We start from the raw sequence: 21461 nt of genomic DNA, 5'->3' as shown, positions 1-21461 counted from the left end.
CGCACAATTAGCTTAAACTTTAAATTAGTATTACAAAGAGGCTAATGAAAAAAAATACATTTTATTTTTTCTTTTAAAAAAAGTCAACGTTTGTTGGCCCCTGTAGTGTGTGGATGTGATAATTGCAACAGTACAAAGTTAGCTGACTACATTTTAAAAACTACAAGCCCCAAGATCCGGAAGTAGTTTAGAATGACTCTGACGTCACGCTCCAGGAAATTGCTGTATGTACACAATGGACCTTCGAGGAAGTTAGTAAGAGGTTGTAGTTGTTTTTCTAAACGACAACTTAAGTTGATACTTATGTAGCCTTTGCATTTCATCAAACGTATTGACGTAATTTACTATTTGTTTTCTCCTAAATACTGAACGCTAGATAGTTGAGCTATATGTAACGTTAGCTAGCTAGGTAACGTTAGAGGATTAGCTTCCATCTGCCCAATGTCTCTCCTATAGCTCAATGTGTTTTAATAGAGTTACCTAGCTGATGATGTTCTCGGTTTGACTAACGATTTAGAATGGCAAACTAAGCCAGCCAGTTCCCCGCACATATTTAGCTAGCTAACTCGTGTGTTTGATCGATGGCACTGATACTTCTGCTTTTGTCCGTTGGAGGAAGAGGAAGATGACAGAGTAAGGGGATTGACGTGCTGACTGAGACACCAGACCAGACCACAGCGGGAACAGCGACTGGCTGACGGACAGGACAGCGAGGCAGACAAAGAAGAGGAAGAATGCCGAGGAGAAAACAGTCGAACCCACAGCCCGTGAAATGTAAGTCAAGTGTAGTAGCCTAGCTAGCTACTAGTCATACTATCGACTGGGGAGTGAAGGAGTTATCCCAAAGCTAACTAGCTGGATGTCCTTTGAGTCTTGGTTACATCTTTCAATGCCAGAGATATGTTGCTATGTGTACATACTACAGGACTGATCCCTGGCTCATGGATGGTAACTAGATCAACTGTAACCTTAATAAATCAAATCTGTCTTTCGTACTATTTGAAGTCTTGGGTTTGGATAGTAACATTATATTTATATCTAACTTTGATACAGGATTAGGTCATTTAGTGAGCGAGTTGAGGTGTACACAGTTGCTAAAACCAGTTTACACAACTGAGCAGACTTATTTTTTTGTTGCTCTCCTGTGTGTGTCATGTGTGTGTGTCATGTGTGTGTGTCATGCGTGTGTGTCATGCGTGTGTGTCATGCTCGTGTGTCATGCGTGTGTGTCATGCGTGTGTGTGATTTATATGTTGGGTCACCCGGTGTCGTCATCCTCTTTCCTCTCACGGATGTGTGTTTCTCATCCTGTTTTTCTGTGTTTCATCTCATCCTGGACTTCCTCTCTTCCTTCTCAAATACTTCTTGTCTCCACTTCCTCTACAGGCTCACCCCTACCTGACCTCCTTTCCCTCTCTGTCACTCTCTCCCTCCACTCCCAATCCCTCCCCCTCCACTCCCAATCCCTCCCCCTCCACTCCCAATCCCTCCCCCGCCTCCTTTCCTCCCTCCTCTGTCTCCCTCTTCACTCTCCTGCTGTCCTTCCCTACCTCTCTCTCTCCATCTCTTTCTCCTCCCCCTCTGTCCTCTCCTGTGTGTGTGTGTATTGCAGTGGACAGTGTAGTGTAACTAGTGGTGTTACGGACTGTAGTTGTTCCGTGATCCATATGGATCACCCCCCACGGTTCGGCACGCATGTGAACCGCTGACCAATTGCAAAGTTTAACCATTATAGTTTCACTGGCGCTGTTACTTTTTAAAGTCATAATTGCAGAGTTGCAGTGATATGATAAAGACGATACAAACGTGTGCTCTATTTTACTCTGAAGCCTGAAGGTTGATTTGATGTATTTTTTTAAAACAGTTGTTTGTACTGTTCACGTGAACGGGGCATGTTGAATCCCAACTAATCAATCCTGGAGGCTCACGTTGCAAAGAAGAAAAATAGCAGTGACAGACATGGCTAGTGGGAGGAGCTGAAGACCTGGAAAAGCCTCCCTCTTCATTTAATTATTATTATTACCTTTATTTAACCAGGCAAGTCAGTTAAGAACAGATTCTTATTTTCAATGACGGCCTGGGAACAATGGGTTAACTGCCTGTTCAGGGGCAGAACGACAGATTTGTACCTTGTCAGCTCGGGGGTTTGAACTCGCAACCTTCCGGTTACTAGTCCAACGCTCTAACCACTAGGCTACCCTGCTCATGTATGGGAGCATTTTGGTTTCCCTGTCAAATATGATGATGGAAGAAGGGTGGTGGACAACACCATTTACGGCATGTCGGTGCCACTAGAAAGCCGTATGATCATGGAAATACATGGAACATGGCCACACATTTTAAAGCGCCATCACCCTGGTGTGTCGGTGGCGGGAGCCAACTCAGCCAAGAGACAACAACTTCTCACCGCGGCATTTAAGCAGCCCTTTGCTGCAGAATCAGACTGGGCTAAAGCCATCACCAAATCTATTGGGATGTTTTAACGCTGCAGACATGAGGCCATACTCTGTGGTGGAAAACAAAGGGTTTAAAAATATGGTGAAAGTGCTTGAGTCGTGCTACGAAATCCCCTGGCGCATCCACTTCAGTATGAAGACCGTGCCAGGTCTTTATGAACAGGAAAAATATCCAAATTGTCAACGAATTATCCAAGGCATCCTCTGTTGCCCTCACCTCAGACGGGTGGACCTCCAGGGTAACAGAAAGCTATGTGACTGATCACTACACCACAGAGGAGTGGACCTCCAGGGTAACAGAAAGCTATGTGACTGATCACTACACCACAGAGGAGTGGACCTCCAGGGTAACAGAAAGCGACTTGACTGTGACTGATCACTACACCACAGAAGAGTGGACCTCCAGGGTAACAGAAAGATATGTGACTGATCACTACACCACAGAGGAGTGGACCTCCAGGGTAACAGAAAGCTACGTGACTGATCACTACACCACAGAGGAGTGGACCTCCAGGGTAACAGAAAGCTACGTGACTGTGACTGATCACTACACCACAGAGGAGTGGACCTCCAGGGTAACAGAAAGCTACGTGACTGATCACTACACCACAGAGGAGTGGACCTCCAGGGTAACAGAAAGCTACGTGACTGTTCACTACACCACAGAGGAGTGGACCTCCAGGGTAACAGAAAGCTATGTGACTGATCACTACACCACAGAGGAGTGGACCTCCAGGGTAACAGAAAGCTACGTGACTGATCACTACACCACAGAGGAGTGGACCTCCAGGGTAACAGAAAGCTACGTGACTGATCACTACACCACAGCGGAGTGGACCTCCAGGGTAACAGAAAGCTACGTGACTGATCACTACACCACAGAGGAGTGGACCTCCAGGGTAACAGAAAGCTACGTGACTGATCACTACACCACAGAGGAGTGGACCTCCAGGGTAACAGAAAGCTACGTGACTGTGACTGTTCACTAAACCACAGAGGAGTGGACCTCCAGGGTAACAGAAAGCTACGTGACTGTTCACTACACCACAGAGGAGTGGACCTCCAGGGTAACAGAAAGCTACGTGACTGTTCACTACACCACAGAGGAGTGGACCTCCAGGGTAACAGAAAGCTACGTGACTGATCACTACACCACAGAGGAGTGGACCTCCAGGGTAACAGAAAGCGACGTGACTGATCACTACACCACAGAGGAGTGGACCTCCAGGGTAACAGAAAGCGACTTGACTGTGACTGATCACTACACCACATAGTGAGAGATGTGAAGTCCGGTGCTACAGACACGCCCCCTCTATGAGAGTCACATGGGCACAACTCTGGCGCAGGTACTGCTTGGAGCAGTAGCAGAGTGGAAGCTAGAGAAGCCCAATAGAAAATCACCACAGATAATACCAAGAACCAAGTAAATGCAGTGATAGAGGCTGGACTGGGGCCACAGATAGCTTGCTTTTGCACATGTAATCAATTTAGGATCCCAAAGGGGAATCTCAGGTAACCAGATGGACCGCCTCGTTGTGAGGGTCATGAAGGTGGTTTCCTTTTTCCATCGAAGAACAACAGCCGCTCATGTGCTTAAGACCAAGCAGGAAATGTTCCAGCTACCGACCCACAAGCTCATACACTGTGTCACAACAACATGGAACTCCACTAATGACATGTTGGAGCTCTATCTTGAGCAGCAGACAGCTGTATACTCTGCACTGACAGACAAGACCCTGGAAAAATATAAAGACATCGTCACCTTGTCTGAAGATGACGTGAAAGTGGCAGAGGAGGTCCTCCAGGTGTTCAAACCCCTCAAAACAGTTACAAACCTACTGAGCACTGAAACTGCACCGTTTGTGTCCATGATCCTACCTCTGAAAACAAGGTTTCTGCAATCCATGGCCCCAAGTGAGGAGGACAGCACCATCATTAGAGATGTCACGGCTGCCATGAGAGAGGAACTGAACCCCAGATACCCCCCTAATGTACAGGACTACCTGCACTGGATCCAAGGTTCAAGTCCCTGTCTCACCTAGAGCCTGCCTTACACCCGGAGGGCATACAGTGATCTCACCACTGAGATTGTGGCCACTGAAGAGGTAAACATTTTTAAAATAAGAGTGAATGACTTACATAATAAATATACTGCAGTCTAATCTTAGTCTATTGCTATTAGAATAATACTTTTTGGATTTGGATTAATAATGGCTTATCAAATGTTATTGCCACATTTATAGTATAATAAATAATTAGTTAGTTTAATAGATCAAGTCATTTTTTTCTGCAGGGTCAAGCCACAGAGCAACAGGAGCAGACTCCGAGGCATCTCCTCCACAAAATAATTCAGCCATGAAGGAGTTTTTCGGGGAGACCTTTGCGAGCAAGGACACAGACAAGACGTTTGCCAACACCATCAAAGAGGAGGTGACATCCTACAAGACAGCGAGCGGCGTTCCACTGGATGGTGATCCACAAACATGGTGGAAAAGCACGGAGTGTAAATACCCTCACATTACCATGACGACAAGGTGCTACCTGGCTGTGACTGGCACTTCAGTTCCTAGCGAGAGGGTGTTCTCCACGGCAGGGGACTTCCAAGAGGTCTACCCTTTCCCCAGACAATGTAGACAACCTCATCTTTTTTTTTTTTTTTTTTTACAAGAATTTGAAGTTTCAAGCTCAGTTCTGCTTTGCTTTCTTTACATGACTTGTTTTGTTTAATGACGTAGACACAAAACACTTTTTTTTTTTTATTCACTAATTGAATTTTTTTTGTTTTAAGATTTTATTTCAACATTGAAAAGTTCCTTGCTTTAATTGTTCTTTAAGTAATAAATGGAAAGCAAAATTATTTGTCTCCCTTTTTTTATTTTGCTGATCCGAAAATGATCCGATCCGCGACTCAAAATTGTGATCCGAATCGTGAGTTTTGTGATCCGTTGCACCACTAAGTGTAATGATGATGATGTGTATTATAGTAGACAGTGTAGTGTGATGACGATGATGTGTATTATAGTAGACATTGTAGTGTGATGATGATGGGTGTGGAGTGTAAGGATGCTGTGTGTTGTAGTAGACGGTGTGTAGTGTAATGATGCTGTGTTTGTGTGTGTGTGATATAGTAGACGGTGTGGATTGTAATCCAGGATGCCTGGTTCTGGACAGTGACTTCCTGCTTAGTGGAGAGCTCTGTGAGTTTGGAGACACGGAGATCATGGGGCTGGACAGAGACACAGGTTAGAGACACACACACACACACACACACACATGGATTTCCGAGTCCTTGACTAAATGCTGTTGTATCTCCTCTCCCAGCTATGACGGTGTTCTCTCTGAGTGATGAAAGCTCCAGCCTTCCAGCTCCCGATGACTCCACCTTCCCAGCATTCCTCTCCTGTAAGGGGTGTGGTCAACTGATTGGGGCCGACCTTGACCTAGGAGCGGGACTACACTTGGGGGTGGGACTCTACTGCACGACCTGTGAGGAGGACGTCCAATCAGAATCTCACACAGCCTTGGAGGACACCTCACAAGGGGAGGAGTCAACCCCAGCCGTCCAATCCCATGCGGTGCAAGACAGGAAGAGGAAGAGAAGTAAGGCGGGTGATGAAGAAGCCTGTATGAAGGTGTACACATGCTCTCTGTGTAGTTTCTCCTCTCGCTACTCCAACCATCTCAAACGCCACATGAGAACCCATGATGGAGAGAAGCCCTACCGCTGTCCCCACTGCCCCTACGCTTCTACACAGAGGGTCAACCTGCAGAGACACACGCGCACACACACCGGGGAGAAGCCCTACCTCTGCAACGCCTGCAACTATGCCTGTAGTTCCCTGGGGAACCTGCGGAGGCACCAGCGCTCGCACAGCCAGGAACCACGGGCACAACGCGCGCACACACTGAAGAGACGCAGCAGACGAAAACACACACACCGAGGAAACGCTGAAGTTAAGAGCACACAATCAGGCATGTACAAACACACACGGGTCCCGTATGACTCAGTTGGTAGAGCAAGGCACTTGCAGCACCAGGGTTGTGGGTTCGATTCCCAGGTCCACCCATATGTGAAATGTATACACGCACGACTGTAAGTTGCTTTGACCAAAAGTATGTGGACACTTGCTCATTCTAAAATCCTAGGCAATAATATGGAGTTGGTCCCCCCTTTGCTGCTATAACAGCCTCCACTCTTCTGGGAAGGCTTTCCACTAAATGTTGGAACGTTGCTGCTATAACAGCCTCCACTCTTCTGGGAAGGCTTTCCACTTGATGTTGGAACATTGCTGCTATAACAGCCTCCACTCTTCTGGGAATGCTTTCCACTAGATGTTGGAACATTGCTGCTATAACAGCCTCCACTCTTCTGGGAAGGTTTTCCACTAGATGTTGGATCGTTGCTGCTATAACAGCCTCCACTCTTCTGGGAAGGTTTTCCACTAGATGTTGGAACGTTGCTGCTATAACAGCCTCCACTCTTCTGGGAAGGCTTTCCACTAGATGTTGGAACATTGCTGCTATAACAGCCTCCACTCTTCTGGGAAGGTTTTCCACTAGATGTTGGAACGTTGCTGCTATAACAGCCTCCACTCTTCTGGGAAGGTTTTCCACTAGATGTTGGAACGTTGCTGCTATAACAGCCTCCACTCTTCTGGGAAGGTTTTCCACTAGATGTTGGAACATTGCTGCTATAACAGCCTCCACTCTTCTGGGAAGGCTTTCCACTAGATGTTGGAACATTGCTGCTATAACAGCCTCCACTCTTCTGGGAAGGCTTTCCACTAGATGTTGGAACATTGCTGCTATAACAGCCTCCACTCTTCTCAGAACGTTGCTGCAGGGTCTTGCTTCCATTCAGCCACAAGATCATTAGTGAGGTTGGCACGATTAGGCCTGGCTCGCAGTCAGTGATCCAATTCATCCCAAAGGTGTTCGATGCGGTTGAGGTCAGGGCTCTGCAGATCAGTTAAGTTCTTCCACACTGATATCGACAAACCATTTCTGTATGGAACTTACTTTGTGTACAGGTGCATTGTCTTGTTGAAACATGAGGCTTTCCCCAAGCTTTTGCCACAAAGTTGGAAGCACAGATTAGTCTAGAATGTCATTGTATACTGTAGCGTTAATATGTAACAGCACTTACAGTTGACCGGGGCAGCACTAGCAGGGCAGAAATTTGAGGAACTGACTGGTTGGAAAGGTGGCATCCTATGACGGTGCCACATTTTAAAGTTACTGAGCTCTTCAGTAAGGCCATTCTACTGACAATGGAGATTGCATGGCTGTGTGTTTGATTTTATACACCTGTCAGTATCGAGTGTGGCTGAAATCGCTGAATAGACTCATTTGAAGAGGTGTCCTAGTCTATGGATTTCACCTGATTGGGCAGGGGAGCTGCCTTGGGTTGGCCTGGGAGGCCACAGGGGAGCCCGGCTCAGCCAATCACAATTTTTTTCTCCCAACAAAGTGGCTTAATTCCAGACAGAAATACTCCTCAGTTTCATCAGCTGTCCGGGTGGCTGGTCTCAGACGATATAAACACATACGTTGTACTACGTTGTTGAGAAATAAGCCTTTTTGTGCATATGGAAAATGTCTGTGATCTTTTATTTCAGATCATGAAACATGGGACCAACACTTTACATGTTGTGTTTATATTTTTCTTCAGTTTGTAGTGCATGCATATATATATATATCTCTAGCGCTATCTATATATGTACATGTCACCTTTACAACAAGTCAAACATTTGGACACACCTACTCATTCAAGGGTTTTTCTTTATTTTCACTATTAGAATAATAGTGAAGACATCAAAAGTATGAAATAACACATGGAATTATGTAGTAAACAAAGAAGTGTTAAACACATCCTAATATATTTTAGATTCTTCAAAGCCAGCCACCCTTTGCCTTGATGACAGCTTTGCACACTCTTGGCATTCTCTCAACCAGCTTCACCGGGAATGCTTTTCCAACAGTCTTGAAGGAGTTCCCACATATCCTGAGCACTTGTTGGCTGCTTTTCCTTCACTCTGAGGTCCAACTCATCCCAAACCATCTCAATCGGGTTGAAGTTGGGTGATTGTGGAGGTCAGGTCATCTGATGTACCACTCTTATCGCTCTCCTTCTTGGTCAAATAGCCCTTCCACAGCCTGGAGGTGTGTTGGGTCATTGTCCTGTGGAAAAATAAATGATAGTCCCACTAAGCGCAAAACAGATGGGATGGCGTATCGCTGCAGAATACTGTGGTAGCCATGTTGGTTAAAGTGTGCCTTAAATTCTAAATAAATTACCAACAGTGTCACCAGCAAAGCACCATCACACCTCTTCCTCCATGCTTCACGGTGGGAACTACACATGCGGAGATCATCCGTTCACCCACACCGCGTCTCACAAAGACATGGCGGTTGGAACCAAAAATCTCAAATTTGGACTCATCAGACCAAAGAACAGATTTTCACCAGTCTAATGTCCATTGCTCGTGTTTCTTGACCCAAGCAAGTCTTCTTCTTCTCTGTGTCCTTTAGTAGTGGTTTCTTTGCAGAAATTCCACCATGAAGGCCTGATTCACGCAGTCTTCTCTGAACAGTTGATGTTGAGATGTGTCTGTTACTCTGTGAATCATTTATTTGGGCTGAAATTTCTGAGGCTGGTAACTCTAATGAACTTATCATCTGCAGCAGAGGTAACTCTGGGTCTTCCTTTCCTGTGGAGGTCCTCCTGAGAGCCAATCTCATCATAGCGCTTGATGGTTTTTGCGACTGCACTTGAAGAAACTCTAAAAGTTTTTGACATTTTCCGAATTGACTGACCTTCATGTCTTTACGTAATAATGGACTGTCATTTCCCTTTGCTTAATTGAGCTGTTCTTGCCATAATATGGACTTGGTCTTTTACCAAATAGGGCCATCTTCTGTATACCACCCCTACCTTGTCACAACACAAATGATTGGCTCAAACACATTAAGAAGGAAATAAATTCCCCCAATTAACTTTTAACAAGGCACACTTGTTAATTGAAATGTATTCCAGGTGACTACCTAATGAAGCTGGTTAAGATAATTCCAAGAGTGTGCAAAGCAGTCTTCAGGGCAAAGGGTGGCTCGTTGAAGAATCTCAAATAATATATTTTGATTTGTTTAACACTTTTTTTGGTTACGACATGATTCCATATGTGTTATTTCATAGTTTTGACAACTTCACTATTATTCTGCAATGTAAAAAATAAAGAAAAACCCTTGAATGAGTAGGTGTCAACTTTTGATTTGCACAATATATATATACACCATATATATATATGCATTACACACACCTGTTCAACATATTTACCCAACCAGCACCAATGATCCTCACTCAAACTGGGAGTTATATGTTAGAGGATAGTTTTACTGAGAACATGATGTCCTGTAGCACACAGCTCAGAGTGAAAGGAGAAGTGTTGGTTGACTTCCTGAAGCTGATAGAAAAGAGGAAGAAGCTCTGTTTGGTTGGCTGGTTATTGAACTTAAGATCTCTGGGTTGTGTGTCGGGCTGCAACGCCTAATTCAAATTAAATATATATATATTTTTTAAGCACTTGAACGAACATGCTCACGCTGGAAATAGAATGCAAATGAGAGAACAGACGGGCCTTAAGCGTCTATGGAGTCATAAGCAAGTCTATATTTTACACGTCTGCGCGGATCACTGCTTTTAAATCGGGTATCAAACTCATTCCACGGAGGGCCGAGTGTTTGCAGATGTTTTTTTGTTTGTTCTCCCTCTCAATTAAGACCAAGACAATCAGGCGAAGACTCACTAATTAGTGTCCTCCATGTATCAATCAAGGTCAAGGGAGGAGCGAAACCCCACATACACCCGGCCCTCCGTGGGAATGAATTTGACTCCTGCTTTAAAAATAAGTGGATAATTTGTGTGGTTTGATTTAGAAAATACATTTTTATGATCTTCCCTATACCAAGTAGACTAAATGTAGTTGACCTGTAAAGTTACGGTTTATCAATCAAATAGGCTAGATATTTGAAAACAATTGCAGTTTAGCTGTGTTTAACTTTCATCATAGGCATATAGTCTAGGCAGGCTACGGCTGGAAGAGTAGAGGAGTCCGATGTCAAGAGAGAATAACGTTACTCTTGTCGATGAAGAGGGCTAGCAAAGCAACAACAGTTTAGCACAGGTACATTTAAGGTGAGTCAAAGGGAACTCACAACAACTCCCAGGGACTACATATCAAACAAATACAACTGTTTATTATGGATTGTCATGACGACGTTGGCATACGCTTCGGAGTGCATTGACTCCGGCTACGCACCAACATTTCCCGCTGTTGACGGGTGTCTCTCCGGTTCACCAAACCCACGGTCCGTATGTGTTGCAGTTTTGGAGTTACGATTCGGTTTTGAAACGCCATTCCAAAAATGTTCTTGGCGTTGTCTGTTGTGACAGGATTCTTATGTCGTGCCTCAAGTTTACACCCTGATGCTGTGTTTGTAACCATGTAGAAGGTGGGAATATACCTGTTGTGAGGGTTTTAAATACTGATTGGATGCAATCATGTGATTTTTGTTTTAACTCGTTGAGAAACACAGATTGGCTAATGGCCAGCAAGCTGTGTACAGCCATCATGCTTGTAAACAAATTATAGTGTTCAAAAACCATATTAATATATTGCTTTTTATAAATAATGTTTTTTGTTACATTTAACTGCCTAAAATGCTGTCATAGAGGCCATTTCCTTGGTCCCCCTACTGAAGGTCTGTCACACCCCCAGTTGTGTGTTAATGTGTGTGTGTGTACTGTTCTCTCCTTCAGATGCCATGGTGTCAGACCTGACAGTGTGTATGATGGAGGACTCTGATTTCCTCCAGAACCAAGAGGGGGTAGCCTCTCCCTCCTCCCCCCGTCTCCCCCACTCCGCTCCCCTCCCTGACCTCCTCTTCCCCCTCTGCTGTCGCTCCTGTGGCCTCACCCTGGAGGGAGAAGGAGGAGAGACTGAGGGGGATTGTGGAGGGCAGGTGTGTAATAAATGTTCTGAGTCTCTCATCTCCAAGAAACCAGGGTCCCCCAGCCCCACTGACACACTCCAGTCAGGGGCCAGCAAGCTGTACCACTGCCCTCTCTGCCCCTTCCTCTCCCTCTACCCCAACCACCTGGCCCGACACGCCCACACCCACAGCGGGGAGAAGCCCCACCGCTGTCCCCAGTGCCCTTACGCCTCGGCCCACCTGGACAACCTGAAACGCCACCTCCGGGTCCACACGGGGGAGAAGCCCTACCGCTGTCCCCAGTGCTCGTACGCCTGCGGGAACCTGGCCAACCTGAGGCGCCATGAGAGGATTCACTCTGGAGCCAAGCCGTTCCACTGCTCTGTGTGTGGCTACAGCTGTAACCAGAGTATGAACCTGAAGAGACACATGTTGAGACACACGGGGGAGAAGCCCTATGGCTGTGCTGAGTGTGACTACACTACGGGACACTGGGACAACTACAAACGCCATCAGCGGAAACACGGACACAACACACACAGCTGGGACAAACACACACACCAGGACACTACAGCAGCAGACAGCGAGGGCTGGAACACACAGGAGAAAACGGAGAAACACACACCACCACATACCACAGGCCAACACTGGGTTCAAGAGACGGGGAACCATAGCAAGGGAGAGGTGTAGTCGGGGGGAGGGGGTGTGTGTTTATTACACTAGTGACCCCCTTCCTCTGTGCTCAGGCCTCAGAAGGGTGGGGCTTATCTCAGGTGCCTCTAGAGGCGGAGCTACATGGGCCGCCGTACTGCATGTGAATGCTGCACTGACCTTTACCTTGGGCATTAAAGGGCATGTGGGCGTGCCATTAGAGATTGATCTTGTTTTTGAATGGTAACGTTCAGTGGATTCAATGTTTAAAAATTGTTTTGATTGGATTGCAGCCCATTTCACAATCAGGTTTTGTGTGACTAATATTTGTTTTATTATAAACTGCAATGAACCCGAATTGTGAAAGTACAAATGTAATGATTTATATATGAGTTATTTTCTTAATCATTATTTCAACAATGTTTCACAGCTGAGTGCAAGGCTACTCAGAGAATGGACAGGACCACTGTAAAGGTCTGTCTGCACACGTTGCCTTATACAGCTCTCCGATCCCGAAATAAAGACGGTCAACTGTGAACCCTTTGAGAGTTTATGCTTGTAATGGGAGTGGTTTCGGCGTAATGCTTGTAATCCATCTGATATCTTTCTCAATATTTGAGGGTGTTGTGTCAACAGGTGTTTCCTGACTGAAGAGGGTCATATTATCACGGTCCCTTATGCAAAACATGACTGAGATATTGTTAAGATAGTAGAGACTCTCTCAGATCATCTATGCATTTGTCAGTGTCTCTCTAAAGTGTGTGTCTGTGACTGGAGTTTCAAAGCACACAGAAGAGAAACACCAACACCCATGGGGCTGGTAGGATTATACTTAATCATATTGCTATATTATCTTGTCATTGTTATAGTATCTTGTCATTACTACCTGGTAGGATTATACTTAATCACATTGTTATAGTATCTTGTCATTAGTCACTGGTACTTTTATACTTAATCATATATGATTAGACATTATTCGGGGTTTCACAGCAAATCTATTGTTATTCTTTGATAATTTTTTTTCTTCCTTGACATGGTCAAATAACTCAAGCATAGATTGGTAACTTTATTTTCTAATTTGGCACGCAGAAACTGGAAGCCATGAGCAACCTGGTCTAAAATAATGGCACTGGTTGGCCTGTAGGTGGCGCTGAAACATATTCAGGTGTCTTTCCTCAGGCTGAACAAATTTGCCTCAATGACTCATAATGTCCGTCAGGATAGATTTTTCCTTTATATTGTACATATTGGAAAACCTCTAAAAACAAAAACAAAAAATGTCATGAACCATAAACCCCCAAAAATATCAAATTAAATATGTAGGCCAATTGTACATCTTAACTTAGTTTGAGCAAGGCTGAGGGATTGGTTAAGAGATGTCTTGAGTTATTTGTAAATCCACTCCCAAGTTTGGCATTGATATCTTAAAAGGAATAGCTGTTAACAATTCACTTGTTGATTATGTTAAGCTAATGCTTAAAATAATTCCCCAAATTATTCTCATGGACTTAAAGTCAGATTCACAGCAAATTTGGTCTTTCGACTCATCACAATAGTCCCTAAAGAGTTTGAGAAAAAAACGTTGATGCATTCAAAGATGGGCACACTATACCAGTAGATGCTAGCAAATACGTTATTATGCAGACAGAAATACTGGAAATGTTCTCATGAACCAAATGACTCATTGGTCTCAAGATGGCAGAGTTATTGACAAATCACAAATGAGATTTTACAAGTCCATTTAAACCACTGGCCTATGAACTTGAAACATGTCATCGCCATCATGGACGTCCCTTAGCAGAACCTCACTGAATATGGTATTCAAAAGGAAACTATTAGCAACTCATTATTAGCATATGCAACTTTTAATGCTCATCTGCAATAATTTTCTCATTATGAACCATAGATGTACTTTTGCCAATATGGTAATGCTAAAAACACTTTTTTAGATATAGTTTTCTCATGAACCGGGAATCAGATTGACTCGATTTGAGAATGATTGTTGTTGCATTCAAAGTGGGCCACGCTACACCAAAGTGGCCAAGCCCTCGTCACACCTATAATATATTTATCAAAACACAGCCCTTTCGTGACATCTCCAGCTATTGCGCTGATAATGCCCACAGTGAAAATAGCAAAACAATATTTCGAACACACACCCGGACCTATAGCCCTAGCTCCAGCGGTACGATTTACCATTGTGTTAGGTTTGTTAAAATGGAGCCCTAAGAATGATTACCTGCTGTATCCAAAGACCAAACTTCGTCCTTGTGTTACTGAGAGATAAACATGATCATGCTTTCACTGATTGCACATAAAGGAAGATAGTTACTACAGGACAGTCCTTGCTTTGTTATCCAACTGCTCTCGTGTCCTTTCTGTCATCCTGTGAACCCCGTTCATTGCTGCTTGCAGCTACATTATTGGTTATTGAGCTGGGATTGTTATGTGATGAGACACTATTGTAGTGTTTGTTATCATGACTAATATATTTTAGACTGGTCTTTCCTCTAAAGTCATTATAGAACCAATCTGTAGCAACTAGCACTTTATATCAACACAGGAACTGTAGTGGGGTTTTGGTTCTGAGTTTAGGGAAGTGTGTGTGTGTGTGTGTGTGTGTGTGTGTGTGTGTGTGTGTGTGTGTGTGTGTGTGTGTGTGTGTGTGTGTGTGTGTGTGTGTGTGTGTGTGTGTAATCATGTCTCAGTTCCAGTCTCTCTCTGCCTTGTAGGGGAGTTCCCATCCGAAGCCGTTCCCAGGAGACATCCTGGAGTTTCCTCTGAATAAATACTTCTCCCATTTTGGAATTTATTACGGAGAGAGGGATGGAGTGCCCTACGTAGCACATCTTACATGCAGAGGTCTGTGTCCACACACACACACACACACACACACACACACACACACACACAGGGTTTGAGGGTTTGAGTAACCAGGGTTTTAGTTTTAGTGAGCCCCTCCCAGCCGTTATCTCTTTGGTTGTTGTAGCTTCATTCACTGATCTACAAACACAGATTAGCCACGACACATCAACTCGTCACCGGGATCAAAAATTATTAAATACATACAGAGGGATCTGTTATATATTTTGTTAACAAAGGTAAACAAAACAGTTTGCTTTACAGAACTTGTTTTGTTGTTGACGTTTTACAGCTAATTTTCTGCAATTCTACACATTTTGACATTGGTTGGGGAAAAGTTGTGCATGTTTAAAGCTATTTTCGTGCAATTCTACACATTTTGACATTGCTTGGGGAAAAGTTGTGCAGGTTTAAAGCTATTTTCGTGCAATTCTACAAATGTTGCAATGACTCCCATGTTCAAATCAAAATGTATTAGTCACATGCACTGAATAGAACAGGTACAGTGAACCTTACAGTGAACCTTACAGTGAAACTTACAAACCCTTAAACAGCAATGCAGTTAAAAAATCTCTATATATGGATGAGAATAAGAAATAAAAGTAACAAGTCATTAAAAAGCAGCAGTAAAATATCAATAGGGAGACTATATACAGGGTGGTACCAGTGCAGAGTCAATGTGTGGGGGCACCGGTTATTTACATGTAGGTAGAATTATTAAAGTGACTATGCATAGATGATAACAGAGAGTAGCAGTGGTGTAAAAGGGGGGGGGACAATACAAATAGTCTGGGTAGCCTTTTGATTAGATGATCATGAGCCTTATGGCTTGGGGGTAGAAGCTGTTTAGAAGCCTCTCGGACCTAGACTTGGCGCTCCGGTACCGCTTGCCGTGCGGTAGCAGAGAGAACAGTCTATGACTAGGGTGGCTGGAGTCTTTGACAATTTCTAGGGCCTTCCTCTGACACCGCCTGTTATAGAGTTCCTGGATGGCAGGAAGCTTGGCTCCAGTGATGTCTTGGGCTGTTTGCACTACCCTCTGTAGTGCCTTGTGGTCGGAGACCGAGCTGTTGCCATACCAGGCAGTGATGCAACCAGTCAGGATGCTGCAGCTGTAGAATCTTTTGAGGATCTGAGGACCCATGCCAAATCTTTTCAGTGACCTGAGGGGGAATAGGTTTTGTCGATCCCTCTTCACGACTGTCTTGGTATGCTTGGACCATGTTAGTTTGTTGGTGATGTGGACAGCAAGGAACTTGAAGCTCTCAACCTGCTCCACTGCAGCCCTGTCGATGAGAATGGGGTTGTGCTTGGTCCTCTTTTTCCTGTAGTCCACAATCATCTCCTTTGTCTTGATCACGTTGAGGTAGAGGTTGTTGCCCTGGCAGCACACGGCCAGGTCTCTGGCTTCCTCCCTATAGGCTGTCTCATCATTGTCGGTGATTACGCCGATCACTGTTGTGTCATCGGCAAACTTAATGATGGTGCTGGAGTCGCGCCTGGCCGTGCAGTCATGAGTGAAAAGGGTGTACAGGAGAGGCCTGAACACACACCCCTGAGGGGCCCCTGTGTTGAAGATCAGCGTGGCGGATGTGTTGTTACCTACCCTTACCATCTGGGGGCAGGCCGTCAGGAAGTCCAGGGAGGTGTTTAGTCTCAGAGTGCTTAGCTTATTGATGAGCTTTGAGGGCACACTAGTGTTGAATGCTCAGCTGTAGTCAATGAATAGCATTCTCACATAGGTGTTCCTTTTGTCCAGGTGGGAAAGGGCAGTGTGGAGTGCAAGAGATTGCATGATCCGTTGGGACGGTATGCAAATTGGAGTGGGTCTAGGGTTTCTGGTATAATGGTGTTGATGTGAGCTATGACCAGCCTTTCAAACGTGAGTGCTACGGGTCGGTAGTCATTTAGGCAGGTTACCTTAGTGTTCTTGGGCATGCTTAAAGCATGTTGGTATTACAGACTCGGTCAGGGACAGGTTGAAAATGTTGGTGAAGACACTTGCCAGTTGAACAGTGCATGCTCGGAGTACACGTCCTGGTAATCCGTCTGGCCCTGCGGCCTTGTGAATGTTGACCTGTTTAAATGTCTTAATCACATCGGCTGCGGAGAGCGTGATCACACAGTTTTCAGGAACAGCTGGTGCTCTCGTGCATGTTTCAGTGTTGCCTCGAAGCGAGCATAGAAGTAGTTTAGCTCGTCTGGTAGGCTTGTGCCACTGGGCAGCTCTCGGCTGTGCTTCCCTTTGTATTCTGTAATGGTTTGCAAGCCTTGCCACATCCGACGAGCGTCGGAGTCGGTGTAGTACGATTTGATCTTAGTCCTGTATTGACACTTTGCCTGTTTGATGGTTCATCGGAGGGCATAGCAGGATTTCTTATAAGTTTCCAGGTTAGCGTCCCGCTCCTTGAAACCGACAGCTCTAGCCTTTAGCTCAGTGCGGATGTTGCCTGTTATCCATGGCTTCTGGTTGGGGTATGTACGTACAGTCACTGTGGGGATGACATCATCGATGCACTTGATGAAGCCAATGACAGATGTGGTGTACTCCTCAATGCCATCGGAGGAATCCCGGAACATATTCCAGTCTGTGCTGCAAAACAGTCTTGTAGCTTAGGCTCTGCTTCATCTGACCACTTTTTTTATTGATCTAGTCACTGGTGCTTCCTGCTTTTGCTTGTAAGTAGGAATCAGGAGGATAGAGTTATGGTCAGATTCCACAAATGGAGGGTGAGGGAGAGCTTCGTACACGTCTGCGTGTGGAGTAAAGGTGGTCTAAAATAATTCCTCTGGTTGCACATTTAACATGCTGATAGAAATGATGTGAAACTGATTTTAGTTTCCCTGCATTAAAGTCCCCGGCCACTAGGAGTGCCGCCTCTGGGTGAGTGTTTTCTTGTTTGCTTATGACAGAATACAGCTCATTCAATGCTGTCTTAGTGCCAGACTCTGACTGTGGTGGTATGTAAACAGCTACGAAAAATACAGATGAAAACTCTCTAGGTAGATAGTGTGGTCTACAGCTTATCATGAGATACATCTGCCTTCCTCTCCAGGCGCCATTTTTGTTAATATGATATCTGAGTGAGAGTGACTAACAAAATCATTAGGGGGCCCCCTGAAGAACAGGGGCCTCATTTATAACCGCTGTGTACATTTTACACTAAATATCTGCATGCGCCATTTCTGAAAACAATTTGTACAAAAGATTTTTTAAACTTGTCGCACGCAATACATGCACATTTTTCCCAATATAAATCTGACCTGTCTTGAAACTGCACGTGTGAACGAGTATTAAAACTCTGCCTGAAAAAATGCCCTTTGTGGTGACAATTTTACACCCTTATCTGCTGTATTCTGTGGAAGTATTGGAATTAGACCAGGGAAGTTACTAAAAGTATTGGAGTTAGACAAGTTAATAAGGAGCAATGGCAATCTTGATTAAATGTCTGTCAGAATGTTTACATTTTTTACAAATACATTTGCATTATTTGCAGTAAAAAATAATAATAATGTATTGTGTACCTGTAAACTGATCATTTGATTTCAATCATTTTTTGCATTTACTTTTTCCCAAACCTAAATGTGCTACGCTGCCCGCAAATTCTGAAACATTGTCTAGAAGCCTACTGTCTACTCAGTAGACTGAACTTTTAGCAATAGCCTACACACTTCAAAGCAAAATATCAACTGTCCATGTTTTAAATTCGACTGAGTATTACCCTATAACCCGCGTTCCCTTTCAGATGTATAGAGCAAAATACGGATAGGCTCAATTAAATGAGAGATGTAATATGGTCATTTGTTCTTCAAACTCTGTCAGAATTAGACTTTCATTCATGTTTCTCAAATGCCAAATGTAGAAGTTGTTCCAAATATCACATTTTTTATATTTAAGTTAAGACATTTACTCCGAATTCTTAAGGTTGGGCATTAACTCTGAATGGTTAAGGCATTAAGGCAAAGGTCGAAACAACTTTCTATCACTGGATTCAAACACGCAACCTTTAGATTCAGAGGCAGATGTTTATCGCCGTCCACAACGTTGAAACCTACGTGAAGTAACAGCGTCCCCGAGTGGCCGGTGTCCACGTCATCTCCCGACATCCTCACACATGGATGGAATACTGACTTGTGTCATGGGTGACCCGTCTGAATTTGTTTTGGGCTAAAGCCTATTCTGGAATATGAACCGTCATGGCCAGAAAATGTGTTAAAGAACTATGTATCATAAATAAAATGTTCACCTTGAGACATTTCAACGTACAGTAAGCTATTCAGACATAGCATAAAAAAACGTAAACTTTACATAATTTGCACGACATACTTACTTTCCAGCAACGCGATAGAATATTTCAACTGCTACCAGATGTGCGTACGCATGTATCGCAGGTTTGTGGGGTGGCAAGCACATTCTCACGTCAAGTAACGGTTTATAAATGAGGACCCTAAATATGCTACAATGCCCACGAATTCATAAACATCGTCTAATCTGAAAGACAACTACAGTGGTGAATCTGCGGGCAGTGTTTAGGTTAGGGGAAAGTAGACGCAAAACTTCATTGAATTCAGACAACCTGTTTCCATGTCCACAACAATTTGCATTTGTTTTCGTTTTTGTGTTACTATACTTGTGAGGACTTTTTGGGGACCAACATTTGATACATTTACATTTAAGTCATTTAGCAGACGCTCTTATCCAGAGCGACTTACAAATTGGTGAATTCACCTTCTGACATCCAGTGGAACAGCCACTTTACAATAGTGCATCTAAATCATTGATACCATAACCCCGAAGCCGAAAATTGGTCTTTTTACAAGTGAGAACCGTCAAAATGTCCTCACTTCTCTGAATTTTATTTGGTTAACTATTCTTGTGAGGACTTCAAGTCCAAGCATTAGGCTACCTGGGCGGCAGGTAGCCTAGTGGTTGGAGCATTTGGCCAGTAACCGAAAGGTTGCTCCATCGAATCCCCAAGCCGACAAGGTAAATACCTGTTGTTCTGCCGCTGACCAAGGCAGTTAACCCACTGTTCCTAGCCTGTCATTGTAAATAATAATTTGTTCTTAACTGACTTGCCTAGCTAAATAAAGGTTAAATATATATATATTTTTAAGTAATCACAAGTATCGTAAAACGTGTGTAGACTCGGAGACGAAGCTGCTGTTATTTGGTCGAGCCCTGAAGTCAGAGGTCAAACTGGACCCAGTGGAGCTAGTGGGAAGGAAATACAAGGTAACACACTCACTCAGATGCAAACTATAGTATTTATAATATAATATTTACTGTGTATGTAGGTGAGGTTATAGCTCCTCTGTGTGAATGTATGCAGGTGAGGAACTTGCTGGATGAGGTCCATCCTCCCAGGGACTTCTACTCTCTGGTGAAACCTGCTATAGACGACATGATAGGTAGAGACGTCACCTTCGACATCCTGTTTCATAACTCAGAACACCAGGCCACGCTCTTCAGATACGGACTCAAGAAGTCCACCCAGGTAAGGGTAGGGATGGTGACTGCGTGTGTGTGTGTGTCTTTTGAGGGGGAAGGGGGATATGATGTGCAACAATGTCTGATGTGATTGGTTGTAGAATGAGAAGATCTGTTGTCATTGGTTACAGATTGAAAAGGTCTACGCCCAGATCCTGCCCACCTGGAAGAAGCCGTTTGAGAAGAAGAAGTTGTAACCATGACGACGACCGTGGCTGTGTTCTAGATTGGAACACGGTCTACAGTTTAATTCCCTCTAGATATCTACTAACGAGGTACAACAAGGAGAATCATAACAGTACATATTTTAAATGTAACTCATCAGTGTAGGATGATGATGATATAGGGTCAATTATATTTCTGAGTTTTTACATTCAGGGTTACATTGAACACATATACACACACACATCAATAAAATACAGTAAAACACTTCCCCATTATTCTGTGTGTCTCAGAGAGAGCGAGAGAGAAGGGGGGGGTTGAGGGTTTTACTTCAGTGTAAGGGACGTGGGCACCATTCAACCTGTACTGCCAAAGCGTTACAGAAATATAAAGGTCATTTGTGAATGTGCTGACATATGCAGCGTTTACAGTGAATGCAGTCTCCACTACCGCGGGAACATTGCCTTCACGTTTCAATCACGCTGTACTTCCACGATGCGGATTGAGTAGAGCCCTGAATTCGATCTCATATTGTTGTTAAGGTGATATGGGACATGAATCGATGGAGAAAATAGGAATCTGCTCTTTGTGCTTGTGTTCTGGGGAATGAAAAAGCGCAGTACATTGAAGGAAAGCATTTACTTTGAAAAGTAATTTAATCTCCGAAGCGCTTTCTCCTATAGTGTGAATGTGTGCACAGCATTACAGAGGGAAGCTGTTTGATGATAACACACACTCTCCTCTTCCTCCACTCTCTCCTCTTCCTCCACCCTCTCCTCTTCCTCCACCCTCTCCTCCACCCTCTCCACCACTCTCGCAGTTCTTGACACAAACCGTTGCGCCTGGAACCT

At 44.2% G+C, this 21461-nt stretch overlaps 2 protein-coding genes across 3 annotated transcripts; both read left to right on the top strand.

The window, feature by feature from the left end:
- The first annotated feature begins 212 nt into the window (after positions 1–212).
- On the top strand, positions 213–12633 carry LOC135525508 (zinc finger protein 513-like). 2 transcript variants are annotated; one of them, XM_064953180.1, is made up of 5 exons: positions 213–262; positions 616–774; positions 5588–5698; positions 5778–6428; positions 11272–12633. In XM_064953180.1, exons 2-5 carry the CDS (start codon positions 735–737, stop codon positions 12132–12134), a joined length of 1665 nt encoding a protein of 554 aa, XP_064809252.1. In that variant the 5' UTR covers positions 213–262; positions 616–734; the 3' UTR covers positions 12135–12633. The 2 variants fall into 2 exon arrangements, with proteins under 2 accessions (XP_064809252.1, XP_064809251.1); XM_064953179.1 differs by having other exon boundaries at positions 5585–5698.
- A 91-nt stretch (positions 12634–12724) lies between these two features.
- On the top strand, positions 12725–20879 carry LOC135525509 (phospholipase A and acyltransferase 1-like). The gene is made up of 5 exons (XM_064953181.1): positions 12725–12915; positions 14828–14957; positions 20105–20193; positions 20291–20455; positions 20580–20879. Exons 1-5 carry the CDS (start codon positions 12907–12909, stop codon positions 20643–20645), a joined length of 459 nt encoding a protein of 152 aa, XP_064809253.1. The 5' UTR covers positions 12725–12906; the 3' UTR covers positions 20646–20879.
- The last annotated feature ends 582 nt before the right edge of the window (positions 20880–21461 follow it).

This window comes from Oncorhynchus masou, chromosome 32 (assembly GCF_036934945.1).
Source record: "Oncorhynchus masou masou isolate Uvic2021 chromosome 32, UVic_Omas_1.1, whole genome shotgun sequence".
NCBI classification, from domain to species: Eukaryota; Metazoa; Chordata; class Actinopteri; order Salmoniformes; family Salmonidae; genus Oncorhynchus; species Oncorhynchus masou.
Note: the sequence above shows the minus strand (reverse complement) of the source record. Positions and strands in the feature narration are given on the sequence as shown.

What these genes read in the sequence shown, in the direction of transcription:
- LOC135525508 (XM_064953179.1), top strand. Translation starts at nt 735, where the DNA reads ATGCCGAGGAGAAAACAGTCGAACCCACAGCCCGTGAAAT. An exon ending in GGGGCTGGACAGAGACACAG is followed by an intron (nt 5,699 to 5,777) that starts GTTAGAGACACA and finishes CTCCTCTCCCAG; the next exon opens with CTATGACGGTGTTCTCTCTG. An exon ending in AGTTAAGAGCACACAATCAG is followed by an intron (nt 6,429 to 11,271) that starts GCATGTACAAAC and finishes TCTCTCCTTCAG; the next exon opens with ATGCCATGGTGTCAGACCTG.
- LOC135525509 (XM_064953181.1), top strand. An exon ending in TAGTGGGAAGGAAATACAAG is followed by an intron (nt 20,194 to 20,290) that starts GTAACACACTCA and finishes GAATGTATGCAG; the next exon opens with GTGAGGAACTTGCTGGATGA. An exon ending in GACTCAAGAAGTCCACCCAG is followed by an intron (nt 20,456 to 20,579) that starts GTAAGGGTAGGG and finishes CATTGGTTACAG; the next exon opens with ATTGAAAAGGTCTACGCCCA.